Source organism: Argiope bruennichi, chromosome 4, assembly GCF_947563725.1.
Source record: "Argiope bruennichi chromosome 4, qqArgBrue1.1, whole genome shotgun sequence".
Lineage (NCBI taxonomy): Eukaryota > Metazoa > Arthropoda > Arachnida > Araneae > Araneidae > Argiope > Argiope bruennichi.
Window position 1 is genome coordinate 106,521,828 of NC_079154.1, and position 17,872 is coordinate 106,539,699.

Here is a 17,872-nt window from a genome sequence, read left to right on the forward strand (position 1 = left end):
AATGCATTTCTTAAATTGTGTAGAGTCAAAGAAGGTAATTGGGAACAAGGAGTAATTAAGAACGGAAATGACAGTGCACACCAGTGAAACATTACGGAGCCATAAAGTACTCAAGAGGCAGATCAGCAACACATTCCTACTTTCTTCAATGTTATTCTTTAAATTTTTTTTTATTCTATTACAACTGTGTTCACAAGGGGAGAAATCGAAAATTTCCTAATCGCTGGCATTATTCATTCCTCGCATTGATTTTTAACAACATAAGTCAGAAATCATAAATTTTTTGAATTTTTTAATATAACAGTTACAAGTGAGATTTAATATTCAGTTTGCACTTCTTTCTAAGAAACACAAAATGCTCAACAACATTGTTATGCTATCTTCACAATATTCGCCAGTATTTAGAATATCGAATAACACTGTGAAGATATCGTATAATATCTTATGCTGTTGTTGTGGTTGTTTGTGAGTTTTAGTGGCGCAAGAGCCAACCTTGGTTAAACTGCGTCAAACGTATGGTTAGAATATTGACGATTGTGGAATAGAAACAACGTTAAAATAATTGTATCAAAAGATTTTTAAAAGAGTTACTTTAAAAGTTAGAATTCCACACGGTAAAAAGTTAAAAAATGGTAAATATCTTATGCTAATAAAGTAGTATTCTCAATTCTGACGATAGTTTTTATCGCAGAAAAATTAGGAACAGGATTTTAATTTAATAAAAACCTATATTTTATGCATTTTTGAACAATATATTGAATAATAGGAAGGGATACGTCAAGAAGCATGGTATTATCCTGTCCCGTGAAAATGTTTATTATTTTATGTCGAATTAAAAATTGACATTTTTCAAAGTGTCTGTCATATGATTTACAATACATAATACTTCTCACGAATAAAGACTCTATATTAATAACGATTTAATATGAAAAAAAAAACAAAAAAAAATCTGACGTTGAGGAAAAAATAAATGACGTTGAGAGATGATATATATTCCTTTCAAAAACAAATGTATGTAGGAAACGGCTTATCACGAATCACTCTGGCGAAATAATTAAGTAAACTGTGATCAACTAAATGTCCTAGATTTAAAGTTCGCCAATTTGACTAAATCAAAATTTGTTTTAGTGTTTTAAGATAATTTAAGATTTTTGAGGAACATATAAAAGCTATTCTACCAGATTTTATCATTAAATCCTCTTCAGGTATCTTAGAAGTTAAAGATGGATGAATTAATACGCGATATAACATTCTATTTTAAACAAGAGCTATACTTTCTGTTATTAAATTGAACTATCAGGCATCATTCAATTTAAAGCACGTTTCTAAGTGTTAAATATTTCTATCTCGTGCCTCATAAAATTCAGTCCTTTCTGCTTTTAAAACGTTTTATTTCTTGATTTCTTCTGTCATAATTGGAGATAAAATAATTATAAATTACTCCAAATTGATGTTTTAAATAGTTTATAAGTGATATTCAGTGAAATATAATATATTTTTATGATAAAAAAATACAATGCATTGGGGTCATTGGACCGGATGATAAAATAAGTTTTAAAGCAATCAGGTTTCTTATTATTTGAAATATATTCTCTTAAAAGTAATTCTTTACAATGATGAGAAGCTAAACCGGGTGTTCCCAATTACACCTATAGTCTGTGGAGTAATTGGTAAAATTATGGGATACTTATGAACGTCGCTGTAATTGAAACTGGCTAAATGATACATTAATTTTGGGGGAAAAGGTTGTTTTCTTAATGATATGATTATGTGCTCATAAAAGTTATAGACCTTTTTTCCATCCAATATGATTATTTTAAATCAAAGGCTGCAAAATTCGTTTCCAGTCACTTAATTGACTATATATTGTTTTTATTTTTGAATAGCTCGTTTCTAACAGTTCTAAAGCAAACAATAAATATAAAAAAAAAGTTTTAATGATATGGATGGTATAGAAAGTAATAATTAATGAACTATGGTCTTCCTTACTATTAGATATAATCATATAAGTAAAAATCTATTGCATCTTTATAGCAGATTCTTCGTTTTTCTAGGATTCTTACCTAGTGAATTACTTACAAGATATCAAAAAGTATTCTTCCATTGGACATCCTGTTTATTTTGGTATCACTGGTGAATATAATTATACTGATGTGAATGCTCAGAAGAAAATTTGCTCTGCTCAAAGCTTTTGTGAATCCAATTCTATCACTTCTGAGATTGGAAGAATGGCTAAAGTGAAAAACAGGTAGTGTAAAGATTCTTTTTTCCTGGAAAGGAATAGAGGAATGAAAAAAATACATGCCGTTCATCTTTGCTGTCTTTTTCAGGACATACATTGCCTTACAACCCATTTCTTGGTTGGACAATTATTTTGAATATTTACAATCGGAATCGTGTTGCTATGAGTTTAAAAGTAACCGAACACATTGTCCTTCTTACATCGCCAATCAGTTTAAAGGTATGTTGAATTTTATAGTTAATGAATATAAATAAAAGATTCTTTCAGACTATGTTTAAATATCCTTCTATAAATCTTTGTTCATAAAATGCGTGTTCCTCAAGGCCTGTGTCGATCTTGCCGAACGAAAAATCCATCCAGTTTATCAGAAGCAGAATTTATTAGAAGACTTCAGTTCTTTTTATCAGATATTTCTTGGGAGAGATGTCCAAAGGCGTAAGTAATGTTTGTTTATATTGTATTAATGACTGCTTTTCATTTATGCATTTATAATAATAATCAAAACTAAAATCTAACTCTCTAGCCCCCCATTGCTCCAATTTTGCTATTTTTATTTCAACTGAAAGTGCATAAAATTTAGATGCATCGTCAATGATCGTCTGTTCCCCACAGTTCTCCATTTTCGAGTTCAGCACATACTGATACCCGAAACACAGACTAATCTTGTATGTGACTTCACAATATTTCCTCGTCACTCATTCTGAGAAACATCGAACGTTAAGTCACTTTATTTTATTTATTTACTGCATTTTATTCTGCTCGTTATGCAAATCACTCGTTATTAGAGGTCTCTTTAGGAGAGATTTGATTGCACTTCTTTTACTATGTTTAAGTAAGAGATAATCAAATATATATTTCAAAAATAAAGTCTTTTACTTAATTTTTCAATTTTCCAGCCAGTATGATAGTAATTATTATAAAATTGCATCTGGCCTTCAATTATTTCAATGCAATGAAATAAAATTTTATCCTTGCTTCTAATGTAAAAAGTAACTTAACTGTAAATAACTTTTTTAGTTCCAGAAATGGGTCCATCCATACTGATTTATCCTTGGGTTTCCATTTTTTTTTTTTTTTTTCCTTTCTCGCTCCGACAATGACATTATTCCCTTATTTTATTGAAAGGAATCAACTAACTGGACTTGACAGTCATCTGATGAACTAACTGCCTATGTTTCTGATGTCTGATTGGCACTTTACAATGTTGCGTAGGTGTATTTTTTCCTCCAGCTGAATGCGCAACGAATTTAAAAATTAAATCTCGCATAACATATGGTATTTATCTTGTCAGCACATACTGGGAAACATAGCAAATTCATACTTTGAATACATATTAATCAGTTTAGGGTTATTAAATTTGTTTACATTCGTTTTACTGAAAAATTATTGTTTCTCTTTTTGATAATAGCAAATGATCGTCGTTCGCTTTTTTCGATTTTGTCTTTCCATCTAAGAAAGATGAAATATTTCGTTCAAACAAATATCTTTTAATATGTAATTAGAAGTTTCGAAATACGTATTTTATATATGATTTTAGAAAGAAAATTCGAAATGATTTTAACTTTTAAATTACATTAAAAAATTTTGTCAAAATGTTTTTATCGTGTTTTCTACAGGACCTATTGTTAGTACTTTAAATGTAATGAAATCATTATTCCTTATACAGTCGATCTGCTACGTTGTAATATTTATTCTCAACATTCTTGCCACTAACCAATCATTCCAGCTGAACAGGGTAAACAAACCCGTAGTGTTTAGACACTTTTAAAAAAAACCTCTCATTATTTTCTTCCGCATTATTTTCTATAGGGACATATTATATTGATGCTATAAATATATATGTGAAAACAGAAACATAATATTTATTTCTTTTTATCATTTATTTTAACTATTTATATAATATACATTTTCGTAAACCTATCTATATATATTTAACAATTATTTATGTAAATAAAACAAAATTTACTTTGTCAGTGGTGTTAAAATTGTGTATTTCTTATAAAAATCATCAATTTTTTTAAATAATTTCTATGAATAATTAATGCCGCCGTGCTACACTTTTTAAAGGGGTAACGCCATGTTCGGTACTGCAATCGACATTTCTCCTTCAAAAAATTCGACGAAAATAAAAGGTGAGCAACTTGAAAATTTCCATCTAAGAGGAATTTTATAAAAATTCCTAAAGGTATTTTTCTAATATAAATTAAATTTTGTAATTTTATATTATAATTGTCGTAACTTTTATATTTTGAATATACTTATAAATTATAATTATTTGAACTTATCTGGAAATTATCCAAGATTACTACACTACCAATGTCTTTCTTTAATTATGTAGACATTTTAAGGAGAGTACGTTTTGTCGATTTATAAAAAATATTAACGACTTATGTCAAATTATATATCAACTAAGTATAAAGTAGATGAAAAAAATTTACGTTTCATTAATTTTGCTTTTTATTTGCCTGATCTTTTTGTCACACACTTTTCATAACGAGAATTTGGGATAAACAGAGACTGGAAAAATCACATTTTACTTCAGAAAATGATAGAAATCTTTGACGCCATTTTATAGCCAAATATGCTATTCAATAATGAATGTTTTGTTTAAATTTAGATAACAACGAAATGTTAAAGAATATTTTTTTTGTTTTTTATTCATTTTTTTCAATCATTCTGTAACATTTGCAATAAATATTACAGTCTAATCAAATAAAATGTTTTTTACACCCATTCATTAACTTAATAGAGAATTAAGGTTATTTTCATCACTTATTATAATAAATTGCTCTATTTCATTAACTGTAAACAGCAATCCATTAAAAGAAATACAGTATATCTTCCGAAATTAAAAACTAAGAAAGAAAATATCATTTGCTCGTCTTCAAGCAGTTTATGCATGAAATTTCTTTAAGATAGAGATGTTACTTAAACTTATCTACAAAATTTTATTTGAGACTGTTAGATAACCATAAATAGACCATTAAGGGTTTTAAAATAAAAGAATTGCTGACCGAATTTAAAAACTAAAACATAAAATCTTAATTTCAATATAAATAGAACATTTCAATGAATTTTAATCAGAGTTGTAACTTCAAAACTGATTTGCGTTCAATGCTTCGATAAAGTATTGCCTATAGTGAAATAAAGTCATATATCGGATAATTTTTCATAGCATTTTTATTCATATGTTTAACCTTAGTTGTATTATACAAAAGGAATATTATTCTTAAAAATGAATACTGTTTCAACACGATGCAATAAACCTCTTTATTTAAAATCACATACTATAATAATATCATGTTGGCTCAATTCATACACAGCTAAATTCTGCTTTCAGCTACCAGTTTCAAAACTTATCACACTGCCTTGAAAACATCAAAAGATTTTTATGAAGCTCTAGCTTGGTCGAGGAAAATTGCGGCAAACTTAACCAACATTTTAAGAAATGGCAGCGAAAATTCAGATGTTCGGGTTTTTCCTTATAGGTGAGTACAATCACACGAAAGTATGATATAATCAGTGTTCCGAGATTATGAAAAAAATGTTTTATTTGCTATAAAGATAAATATATAAAATATTGAATAATATTTCAAATCGTTTGTAGAATAAAATTCTTTTTAACTTAAATTTTCATTTAATTTTATTTTTCTTATTCCAAAAATAAATTTAATTTTCTAAAATGAAAAATAAGATGGGTATAGTAAACACATTTCAATTTTGAGATAGTTATTATAAACAAAAAAACTTATCTATACTTATATAAAGCTCAATGTGTGTGTGTGTGTGTATGCGTGTGTGTGTGTGTGTTGGCGCTCTACAGACCAGACCGTTCGACCTACAGCTACCAAATTTGGCACATGCATACCTTGGAGATCGGGAATATGCACCTGGGGTCCCTTTTTTGAATTTTTAATTAGAATTTTAATTATTAATTAAAAACTAACTTTCCCTTCAAAAAACTATTTTCACTTCCCCACCGCCAAATAAGTAACGCTTCATTTTTTTAACCCATGCTAAAGAGGATAGGCTTAAGAAATTTTTGGCAGATTATTTCCAAGGATTCTGTTTATTTTCTTAATGTTTCATGCATTTAAAATTAAACATTGTTCATTAATCGATCTTTTAGATTCATTCTGAAGTACTTTTGAATTAAAATAAATCAGAATAAAGGAAATTAAAAATTTCTAATCTGCATAGCGTTACCCCAACTGAAGTAGAAAATTCATGCATTTGCGTTACCATAATTGGCTTGGTTTTGTAAAAAACATTTAAAATCTCTGTTTCTGATGAACAGATAGTAATCGTGATGCATATTGTTAGCTATATATGCTGTAGAGCGATAATATGAAATTCTCTTATTTTGATCTTTTCTTTCTATTATCGAACAGCTTTTAAACTGTAGCAGGAAATGTTTAGAAACCACTGTGTGTTTATTTTCTCTGGGGTATTATTAAGAAAAAGTTAATTATTGCAAATAAAGCATTTCATTTTACTAAATGCATTATTCCGAGTCAGAAAAAAATATACTATTTACTTCTTTTCAGTTTCCCCCACGTATTCTATGAACAATTCTTGACTCAGTGGCCGGACACCCTAAGAAGTCTGAGTTTATCAATAATTGCAGTATTCTTAACAACTTTCCTACTGCTAGGGCTGGATTTTCATTCAGCTGTTATGATTACGGTGACAGTTATAACAATTGTAATCAATATCATGGGTCTCATGTACTGGTGGAGCATCACTTTGAATGCTGTATCACTGGTAAATCTGATTGTGGTGAGTTCTGTAATTTAGAATAATTTCCTGCCTTACTTAAATGCTCTATTTATTTTTTTTTTAGTTATAATTGCATGAATTGGGGAGAATGAGTTATCAATAAACGAAACTGTTTAAATTCAATGAAATATTCTATTAGTTTGTTGATAGCATAAATTGATAATAATAAATCATTAAACCACTGAAATTCTTTCAACTTTATCATATAAACAATTAACTTATTAAGTTATTATCTTATAAATCTTATTACTTTTAGATATACTTTTAACATGATAATATTTATCGGATAAATAATACACTACTGGTCAAAAGTATTGCAAGTTTGAGAAATTTTGCGTTTTTTTCAAGAACAAGCCCGCCCTCCCGAAGTAATATTTTTTCATTTAAAGTGATATTTTTTTATGTCAATATGTTAAATTAGTCTAAATGTAAGATATAATTAAGTTATTGAACAAAAAAATTATTTCATTTTAAAAAGAATAAAATACAAACAAAATGTACTGGTTATCAGTATCGGAATCCATTTTGGTTCCCCGAAATAAAATGAAGAATGAAGTTCTTTTGATAAGGAAAGATAATAAAAGAGTCAAGTTAACTGAAAAGCATTCAATACTTGGTTGGGCCGCCTCTGGCTTCGATCACAGCAACCACTCTGTTACGCATGGAATCCACAAGGTTGTGCAACACTTCTTACGGTATTTCATGGTGCCAAACTTTAATTATTGTTCCCTGAAGTTTTCGTTTTGTTCTGGGATGATCTGCTGCGTTTCCTGGCCAAGCGAGAATGGAGGTTAGTTGCAAATTCAGCCTTAACCTAAAATAACGAATGTTTCGAAATAGAGGTCAGGACTGAACAGAAATGAAATTTAAAATTAATTGTAAAGTTTTTCTTACTTTTTTCGATGCATGGCAGGGTGCTAGATCCTGCTGAAATATTCATTTTAACCTTGGGAACATGTCATAAGCACTACGAAGCAATTGATCCTTCCGCACATACTTGTAACCATTAATGGTTCCCTGTACAAAATGAAGTCGTCCATTTGACTGATATGGCATGCACCCACACACCATTACGTTTTCCGGGTGTTTTTATGTACAAACCAGGCATTCCGCATTGCTTTCGTAAGTACTGGATTTTTTTCTAGGTACTTGTGTCTTGTAACCAGCTTCACAGAACCTCCTTCGAACTGTTCTGGGACTGGCAATGACAGACGTAGACGTAGAAGAACTTGCAAATCTATTTTTACGGCTTAATCATGTCAATGTAGCATCAGCACACTTAGAATATAACCTCGGATGACCCCTTCTAGGCGTTTTACCTACGGTTCCTTCGGTTTTGAGTCTCTTTATGAGGCGTGAAACAGTCGACTCACCGCACCGATGAGAAATCCTAACATTTGAAATGTTTTCTTAGTGCATTAAAATTATAACCTGGCCCTTCTCATAAGTTAATTCACACATTTTAAAAGGAAGTGAGCAATTTAAATTTAAAAGCAATGCACTTGATAGAGCAACAAACGAAATGAAATTCTTGGCAGTCGGAGCAATTTTATATAAAAAAAAAAATATCAGGATGGCACAGTCATTATAGACTATTGCTTCACAATGGATGACGCAAAAGCTTGAAACTTCTCCAATACATTTATACTAGAAAATATCACTTTAATTGAAAAAATATTACTTTTGGGGGCTTATTCTTGAAAAAACGTGAAATTTCTCACACTTGTAATACTTTTGAGCTTTAGGGCACCTGTAGATTGTGTATTGCGGCATGTATGGAAATAAAAGTATTCAAAACATTGTAATAAGCAAATCGTTGGAAATAGAGTTATTGAAATCTGCATGTAGATAGTATTATAGTACTTACAATCGAAAACTTATGGCTTTTCCTTAACAACTTTGAAGCAAATGAATGCACATGAACCATTTTAAAATCCAAGAAAAATTATCTTTTCAGTGATACCAATTTTATTTCCTTATAATATTTTGTTATATTTTATAATTTAAAAAAATATATATATTTAAGTTTATTTTGCAGTACATTTTATTGTTTCAATACTGAGTTTATTCACATATTGCGACGATGTTAAATACATTTTTCTACATATTATATATGCTATAATTAAAAGTTAATTTTTAAACACATTATAAAGATAAACGGATCAAATTTAAAACACTATCATACTTTTATATTTAGAGCTAAAGATTCAAATATCCTTGAAATATTTATTTGAATTCTAGTAACACTAACTTCCGAAGAAGTTAAAATTCAATTAATATGCTTCATAATATTTCATTGAAAGTAAGTATATAACCATTTATATGGCCCATCCTCCAAGTAGAATCTGTATACGGAATGGATCAGATAAATGACTCTTACCATTTCATTTTATTGAATTATTCATATTTCTGGGGGGGAGGGGTATCTCATAGTGATTTTTTTTGGTTGTTGATCTACTTACTCTAAAAATAACAAAAAAAGTAAATTAAATCTAGAAAAATTTAATTTCATAATATTTTGCAAATTAATTCTCTTATTAATACATGATTTCTTGTAAAATATGTATGTTTTGCAGGCAGTGGGAATATCTGTTGAATTTTGCTCCCATCTAACACGATGTTTTGCTTTAAGTGAGAAGCCAACTCGTATCGAAAGAGCTCAAGATGCTTTGTATCAAATGGGAACATCAGTAAGATATCCAGTATTCCAAAATAATATAAATAATCAATCATATTTTCAAAAGAATTATTTATTTAACATGAACAATATTATTATATTTAACCATTATTATTATTATTATATTTGACATGAACAATTTTAGGAAAATTAAAATTTCATTTAGCATGAAACACTCGTGTGTGGGAGGGAGGGGGGAATGTTCGTTTGCTTTTGTGTGCATTGAACATAAGGCAGACTATTTAACACAGAAATGCTAAATTTGCTGCAAATATACTTCAGAAAGACGGACTGTGCACTTATTTTTCTGAAATTTTAATGATAATTTCAATTAATTAATAATTCAGTGATATTTTGGGGTTTTTTGGAGATTATAGTCCTAAAATGATTTTAATACCATTTCTTAAATTTGAAATATAATTTTTATGATACTAATTTATTTACATAATTTTTTTCTAATTTTAATAAATTTTTAAAAATATTTCAAAATGATACTTTTCATCATCACAATGAAATTTAAATTTTTTCGTTGTTGCTAGGAATATTTTATCTTGCTTTAACTTATCTTATTACATTTGCATATCAGCTGCATTGATCGGTTTGATAAAATCAAATCCGATTCTCATTAAATAGCTGTATGTTTAGATGTCAAATGAAGCGATTAACACATAGATACTGATACGATAGATAATGCGGATTTGGAAGTGAATTAAGCATTTAAGTTATTTCATAACTTAATTACTTAATTCTTAATAAACTTTTATATTTCAATTATAATTACGCTGTGAAAGTTGTAATTTACACTTACAAACACTCTACATAAAAATGTATGTAAAGCAAAATAACTTACTGTATTTGTGTGTATTATCGTATATTTCTTTTCAGGTATTAACTGGAATAACATTAACAGACTGTGGTATTCTTGTCCTCGCATTCGCTAAATCTCAAGTATTTCGAATATTCTATTTTCGTATGTTTCTTGGCATCATAGCCTTTGGCACTCTTCACGGACTGGTGTTCCTGCCCGTGTTTTTAAGTCTCTTCGGTGAGTATTGGATTGGATCTATATGTTATAATTCACTTTCCATTCAACTGCATTCAATGAATACACCAAAATTTCATCAGATTTTTCTTTGAAGTTTGATTTGTTTGATCTTTTCACATACATAAATTAATAAAGTAGCAATTATACTTTGTATGTAACCTCTAATACCAATATAGATGAAAGCCTGTCTCTTAGCGATCTATAAATTAAACTGTTGAATCTAGAATTATCAAATTTAGCAAGACATACTCTGAAAGTTAAGAAAGTACAACTCGAAAGTCTATTTTTAAGAAAAGATATTTATCTAATTCTAAGAATCTCTTAATTATCATGATCTTACTAAGATATTTTTTTTTGTAATCTGCACTTGAAAAATATAGTCGAAAAACTAAACAGAGTTTAAAATACAGGAGAAATGCCTTGAAAAAAATACAAGAAAAACCTTGTTTTTCTTTGGACAATTTTCATATTGTCATGTATTTTAACCTTACTTCAAAATGTGAAACATTATCTAGCTAATAAATCTTACAACTATAAATGTTTTATAATCGTATATATAAATTTTAAATTGTATTTCTACTCAGTCTGTAACCCCATTTCACAACTATATGCCAGGGCCAATCTTCCAATTGATAGAATTCAGCAAGTAGAATAAGAAAGAAAACATTAAATTAAAAATAATTTAAATAATCTTTTGTCCAGATAAATATTTCATTTCATTGATAAATATTTTTTTTTATTTTATTTTGCTGTTGTCGCCTTAGCCGAGAATACTGGTCATATTTGATTTTGGATTAATATGTACTATTATTCCGCCAAATTGTCTATAATTAAAGTCTTGTTATGGATAAAGTGAAGAATAGTGTGCCCCCGAGTTTGTCGCCAATATTGCAACCCATCGGAATGCTCTTCTAGCAACCCTAATGCTGTTTTGTTTACTACTTTTTGCAATGCTTGAGTTGTACATAAACTACAATTATATTATGAAAAATGTTAAATTAAAAATATTAAAAAATATCGATTAAAGATTTTAATTTTGTTCTTTATTATAATTAAAAGTTTATTAAATGAAGTAAGTTAAGCTTATAATTAAAAATTATTTTCTTCTTTCTTTTTTTTAATGTGAATACGAACAGAAAATATTTATTCTTTTGCAATTTTTAACTGTCAGTATGCGCTTTAAAAAATCGTTTGCATTCGCACTTTAAAAGACAACTGCAATGGAATTCTTCGCAGTTCTCCTAATTCTTTTGGTGTTTTAACGGTTGTTTCCCTCCATAATTTATTATGTCGGAAGTATTTCGAACCTGTAGAATGGATGAAGGGTGAGTTAAATATATGTATATATATATATATATATATATATATATATATATATATATATATATATATATATATATATATATTTACGAGTATAAATAATATATTTATATATAAATATATCTATATTTATATATAGAGATATTTACGAGTTGATGAAGTTAGGAAAGGATGCTTGTTTGAAATTTTATATTAAGAATGCTTTGATATCGAACCGGCAGAATGGATGAAGGGTGAGTGAAATATATTTTTTACGAGTTGATAAAGTTGGGAAAAAGATGTTTGTTTGAAATTTTGTATGGAGAATGTTCCGATTGCCTCTCCGTTCTTTCTTTTCTTTTGGTTATGTACTGTTTCTGTTATCCACACAGTCCTTATGTTCAATGTGCTAGCGAAGCTACAAGTTCCCGCTCCCGCTGCTAGCGAAGCCGTAGGATGTTTTTTTAAGTTAAAAAATTCTGCTCGGTGCCTTCTACAGATACCTTCGGCATCTGTAGAAGGCAGTATGGAAAAAAAAACAATACTTATCAGTAAAAAGTCCTAATTATATGGCTGGAAATTGTAACCGTAACTGTTCGCGGAAGTATTTGTTTATTTTGTCCGCAATCTTTATTGGCGACTTGGCATTGTTGGCGCAGCAGGGGGCACACTATAATTCACTTCTACCCTTGTTATTTTCATTGTCTCACTTGAATTTTATTTAATGTATACATGAACATTTCGCATGGAGTCCATAACTGCAGAGGCGCATAACTTGCGAAAAAAAACAGCTTACAGTCCCATAACTTCATAGCACTATAAAAAATGTAAATTTTCGATTCATCTGTCTTCTAAATTTTGCGATATTTTAACTTCACTTTCTTATTTGCCTCGTAAATTACACAGACATTAAATAGAATTCTTCTTCTTCTTCAGCTTTCAAGAATGGAAGAAAATGACGCCATTATATCTTTGATGAAACAATAAAAACAGTTTGATAAACAATGATCGAACTGTTTGCTTTTGTAAATAGATTAACAATGGGATCCATTGTTGGAAATTAGATAAAAAAATTGCCAAAATTTACCAAAATTCCTTACGACTATTAAATTGGTATCATTAAAAAAGCATTTTTTTTTTTAATTTTAAAACTGAGCAAAATTTATTTTTTGTGCAATAATATTTTCAGAAATTATGGAAAGAAAACATGAAAGGCTAGCTTCATTCTTAATGAATTAAAATTTCAAAAAAGTTCACTACGAAGTACGCATTTTCACCTTCCAAAATATATGTATGGGCAAAATTCGGTCGCCGTAAATCTAACGCAGGTCTACAGAGTACTAATACACGCACAAACAGACACTCACATACATTGAGCTTTATAATTAGTACAGACAATATTATTAGTAAATATTTTAAGGTAGTAGAGATATCTTGTACAGACACTCTCTAATAATGACTCGAGTTATAAGAATTATTGTAATTTTATTTCACAGAATATTTACTTTTTATTTCTATGCCATAATTACCTTTGAAACTGTTTAATAAATGCAGTTAACAATATATTGTTAAGGCAACAAAAAGTTTAGCTTAATATTAAGTAGCGACAATGGTCAACTGCATTCTTTTATAGTTTTGTCAATATTGTAATTGATTTACCAACCATCAAATTTGTGAAATTTGAATTGGTAAGCACTTAAAGACCTATTTTTGAATTTGAATACAATTGAATTTTATTTGTGATTTTGTAATTTATTTTTTTATCAAAAAAATTATTCAAAAATACCTGACTTCTTAAATATTTTACTTGAATTAATCCTTTGACGTAATTTTCAAGTTTATCCACATTTTTTTAAGATTAATAATTATTTAAGTCCAGAAAAGTTAACCAAAAACTTCTATCGACGATCATCAGAGTTTCACATCACTAGCACAAAGTACAACTGTAAATACTATAGTAATAACTTTCAAATTTAAAAATAATAATATGCGTAGCAGATGGCTATCGAAAGTGACTAGAAGTAAATATAATTTAAAATGTTTGTGTATTTATGAAACGTTTAATTATACTTAAAGTAGAAAAATAGGCTAACAAGTTTGAAATATAGTAATTTTAAAGTATTAATTTAAATAAAATATATACAAAGCATAAATTGCAGAGATGAAACGATTAAAGAGAAGTTTTTAAGATATTTAAAACTGATGGAGAAACATATCTTTCAGCATATTTCTACGTAAACTTTCTGAAATCTACAACTCCTTATTGCAAATCTGTTATAAGTAAATCAACTTAAAATGCATTTCTTAATTTGTAAAATTAGAAAGAATCTGTTTTTTAAATCAAAATTTAATTTGGTCATTTATTTGAGCACATACAAAGTTATTAAATGCTGAGGAAACAAATATGGATACATTCAAAGCGAAAATATTAACAAAATTTTATAAACATGAAGCATATCCATAATTTTTCAATATTTGTCTAACGCAAGCAAGTTTATCGGTTATTTCAAATATTGACAACAGATTATAAATAGCTGAAATTTTAGAATGAAGATTTAAAGATTCAAATATACTTTAAAATATTGTCGAGAATCGAAATATGGTCAGCATTTAAATAAAGAGTTCCTTAAATCAACTTTAAAGCAATTTTTTGAACTGCGAAACTGGATATAACATTGTGTTTGAAATTTAAGCATGGTTAAATAATGAACTAAATTGAATCATTATCATTTTTGTTTCATTTCTTTTTTTAGCTTTGATCATTATTTCTAGAGCAATATAAATAATCTTATTTTGTTTTTACAAATCCAGGCCCATCCTCACGACAGAAAAAAGTTAAAAAATCCTTCATCAATCCACCCTCCTTTGATGAAAGAGAAGCTGAAATGCCACTTACAAATGGAGACCATAAAGATAATATACAATTATCAAATATGTGATGAAATATATGGAATGCTTAGTGATACAAAACTATCTATTTAATTGTTCAGTCAATAAATACATGTTATATTTTAAAAATTGGGATAATTATTTTAAGTGCGCTATTTACTTATAAAACATTTATTTTGAGAGTGTATTTGAGAATTAAATGCACTTGGCAATTATTACGAATTGAATGTTCCTTCTGTAGCAGAGTGAATGCTCTTTTCACACCAGTGATTTTATAAATTAATATCATTTTAGGAGATTTTTTTTAGAATATATATCCGATGATTTGATCATAATTGAAAAACAAAATGCATTAACTGCGTAATTATGTTTTATTCTATTTCAATCAATTATAAATTTCTGACAAAAATCAGGAAATAAAAAATTTTATAAATACCTCTGCTTTATTAGTCATATTTAGTAAAAAAAATCTTGATATCCTAACAACACACACAATAAAAAAAATGTATTATTTTGTCACTGACATTAATCAACAAAAAGCCATAAGTTGCCTAGAATATGAAAGAATCGGGAAAGATACATAGATAAAGAGAAATTTTTCTTGCAAATTTCACAAAATTGTTTGTTGTCCACAAAATCAAATACTAATAACATATACCAGGGTGCGGGGAACAACCAAATAGAAGGTACGCCATTTGTTTAAAAAAATTCTATTTAAATTTGTAATTTGCTATATTTTTACTTGACTCAAAACGGCCTCCTTCATGTAAGAATAACATATATCATTTTCCCTTTCACCAATTATTTATTTTAAAAATGCATTTTTAGTTTTTCGTTTTCACTCTATGACCACATGATGTTGCTTAGGGTAGATAGACTTTGGTATTGATAAAACAATAAGATGAAAGGAGAAATCAACATCTTGAAGTTGGGAGCACTTAGCACTTCTAGACCATTCGAAACAGAATTTGTCCATATGAAATTACATAGTACTAACAGACAAATGCAAATGATAAAAAAACTAAAAATAGACAAAATACTGCTAAAAAATTGAATTTATCACCTTTATTCGATTTTATCATGTAATAATTTAAAGCTCAATTAATTTTCTTGATTACATATATAGCATCAGAAACTTGTTACCTATAGTAAACATACTAAATCATCCTGAATATCGATTTCCAGAAATATATAATTGTTCGGAATATTGAATTGTTAAATAATTGAAAAATTCACTGCCCACTGAATATTGCATAAACTAAAAAATATAAATTTAATAAAAATTAAAATTTATACATAATTAATTATGTTTTTTTTCTGAATCAATTCTTGAAAAAAATCAATTTGAAAATCGTTCCATGTTTTTATATTTAATTATCATTTAAAAAGTATCAACTGTCAGAATTGTCATATTAATATATTTGGTGAAGAATAATATTTTCTTTTACTTTTTTAAAATCAAAATGCCTATTAGAAAAGAAACACATATTATGACAAAACTGCAATAAAAATAAAAATTTGTATGCAGACAAGAAAACAAAACGTAAATGTCCATAATCACTTTATTATAAAAAGTATCAGTTTATAGGTGCCACAATAAAATAGTTATGTTAAGTTTCGATAAAAAAAATTTTGCAAATCACTTCACACAGTGTACTTATATTGATAAATAAATGAGGTCTGATGTGCTGGCTTTGTACAAACCTTAGAATTTAACAGAGCACCGAAATTAGAAGCAAATATATCTTGAAGGGTGGAAATGAGTTTCTCAGAATGAATTTTTTTCCTTGAAATTCCTTTAGAATTCAAATCATTTAAAATTGAATACATTTTGGTATTTTGTGATTATTTCCAAAAATATTTTTTAAAAATAAATTTTATGCATTTTTAATTCTAAAAAAATGTTTTTTTATGATACTAGTTTAAAATGTATTGCATTTTTTTCCCTGAATTTTGACAATTTATTTAAAAATATCATTTTGAAATATTTGTAACAAAATTTTTCATTATTATTATAAAATTGAAATTGTTTTCAGTTAGTTATCCGTTATATATTTAATCCCGCGCTTAACTTCTATCGTTAAAAATTGAAAGTAAAAGTATTTCTTTATTATCTGCGCAGTGTACGTGAGAAATAAGAAAATAAAGTTAAGTATTGCAAAAAACAATGCAAGATAGGATAACAAGGCAGTTCCATCTTTAAGGGCAGTATGTTATCATGATATTTAGCTAATTACAAAAGTTGCCGAATAAACAGAACAAAGGGTGAACTATTAAAATAATTATTTTAATAGACCGTCTACAACTTTCAAATAACGTAATGATCAATCTAAACATCACAATTTCATATTTTCAACTATACTTTCATGAAGGATTCACAAGCATCAAATTATGCAACAAAAAAAAACATTTAATTGAAAATAAACGCAGCTAATATTTCAAAAGAAAGAACTAATCGCAAAAACGCCTTATATAAAATAAAAATCCAATTAAATACCAGATGATAAAAGGAATTTCGTTCTTCGGGTGACTTAGACATCACGTTAAATGGACTAGATAGTCTGCTGTGTAAATCGATGATACGCCTGTTATTCACGAATTCCTCTCATAATCCAAGATGATTATTTGCTGAAAGTCTTATTTCGAAATTTAATAAATTTTTGCGTCCATTTCCCAAATGTATTGAACACTTATATGTAGTCAGAGATTAAGGACTGCTTAAACAGTCGCAGAACAGATTGTTTTGCTTTATTTAACATTCAAGAGACGAATGTTGCTATTATTCCCTCGAAATATTTCAACCACAGGATTAGGCGCAATGCAATCGAATATCAAGTTGATTATTTTAATTTATTTTCCTATTAATAGATTTTTTCCCCTATCAAGTTTTACCTAAAGTGAGATCTACAATTATAATGTTTAATTATCCTTTATGTAGTTG

The 17,872-nt window shown here is 28.0% G+C and overlaps 1 protein-coding gene across 1 annotated transcript in view; it reads left to right on the top strand.

Annotated features, from left to right (window-relative positions):
- The window catches only part of LOC129966376 (NPC intracellular cholesterol transporter 1-like), a 69,044-nt gene extending 54,012 nt beyond the window's left edge, over positions 1-15,032 (top strand). Inside the window, exons 17-25 of the mRNA XM_056080798.1 lie at positions 2,055-2,248; positions 2,331-2,461; positions 2,566-2,677; positions 4,310-4,374; positions 5,583-5,730; positions 6,790-7,021; positions 9,598-9,711; positions 10,584-10,743; positions 14,854-15,032. Coding sequence (XP_055936773.1) covers positions 2,055-2,248; positions 2,331-2,461; positions 2,566-2,677; positions 4,310-4,374; positions 5,583-5,730; positions 6,790-7,021; positions 9,598-9,711; positions 10,584-10,743; positions 14,854-14,981 — 1,284 coding nt within the window. The 3' untranslated portion in view covers positions 14,982-15,032. The remainder of the gene's footprint in view (positions 1-2,054; positions 2,249-2,330; positions 2,462-2,565; positions 2,678-4,309; positions 4,375-5,582; positions 5,731-6,789; positions 7,022-9,597; positions 9,712-10,583; positions 10,744-14,853) is intronic.
- The last annotated feature ends 2,840 nt before the right edge of the window (positions 15,033-17,872 follow it).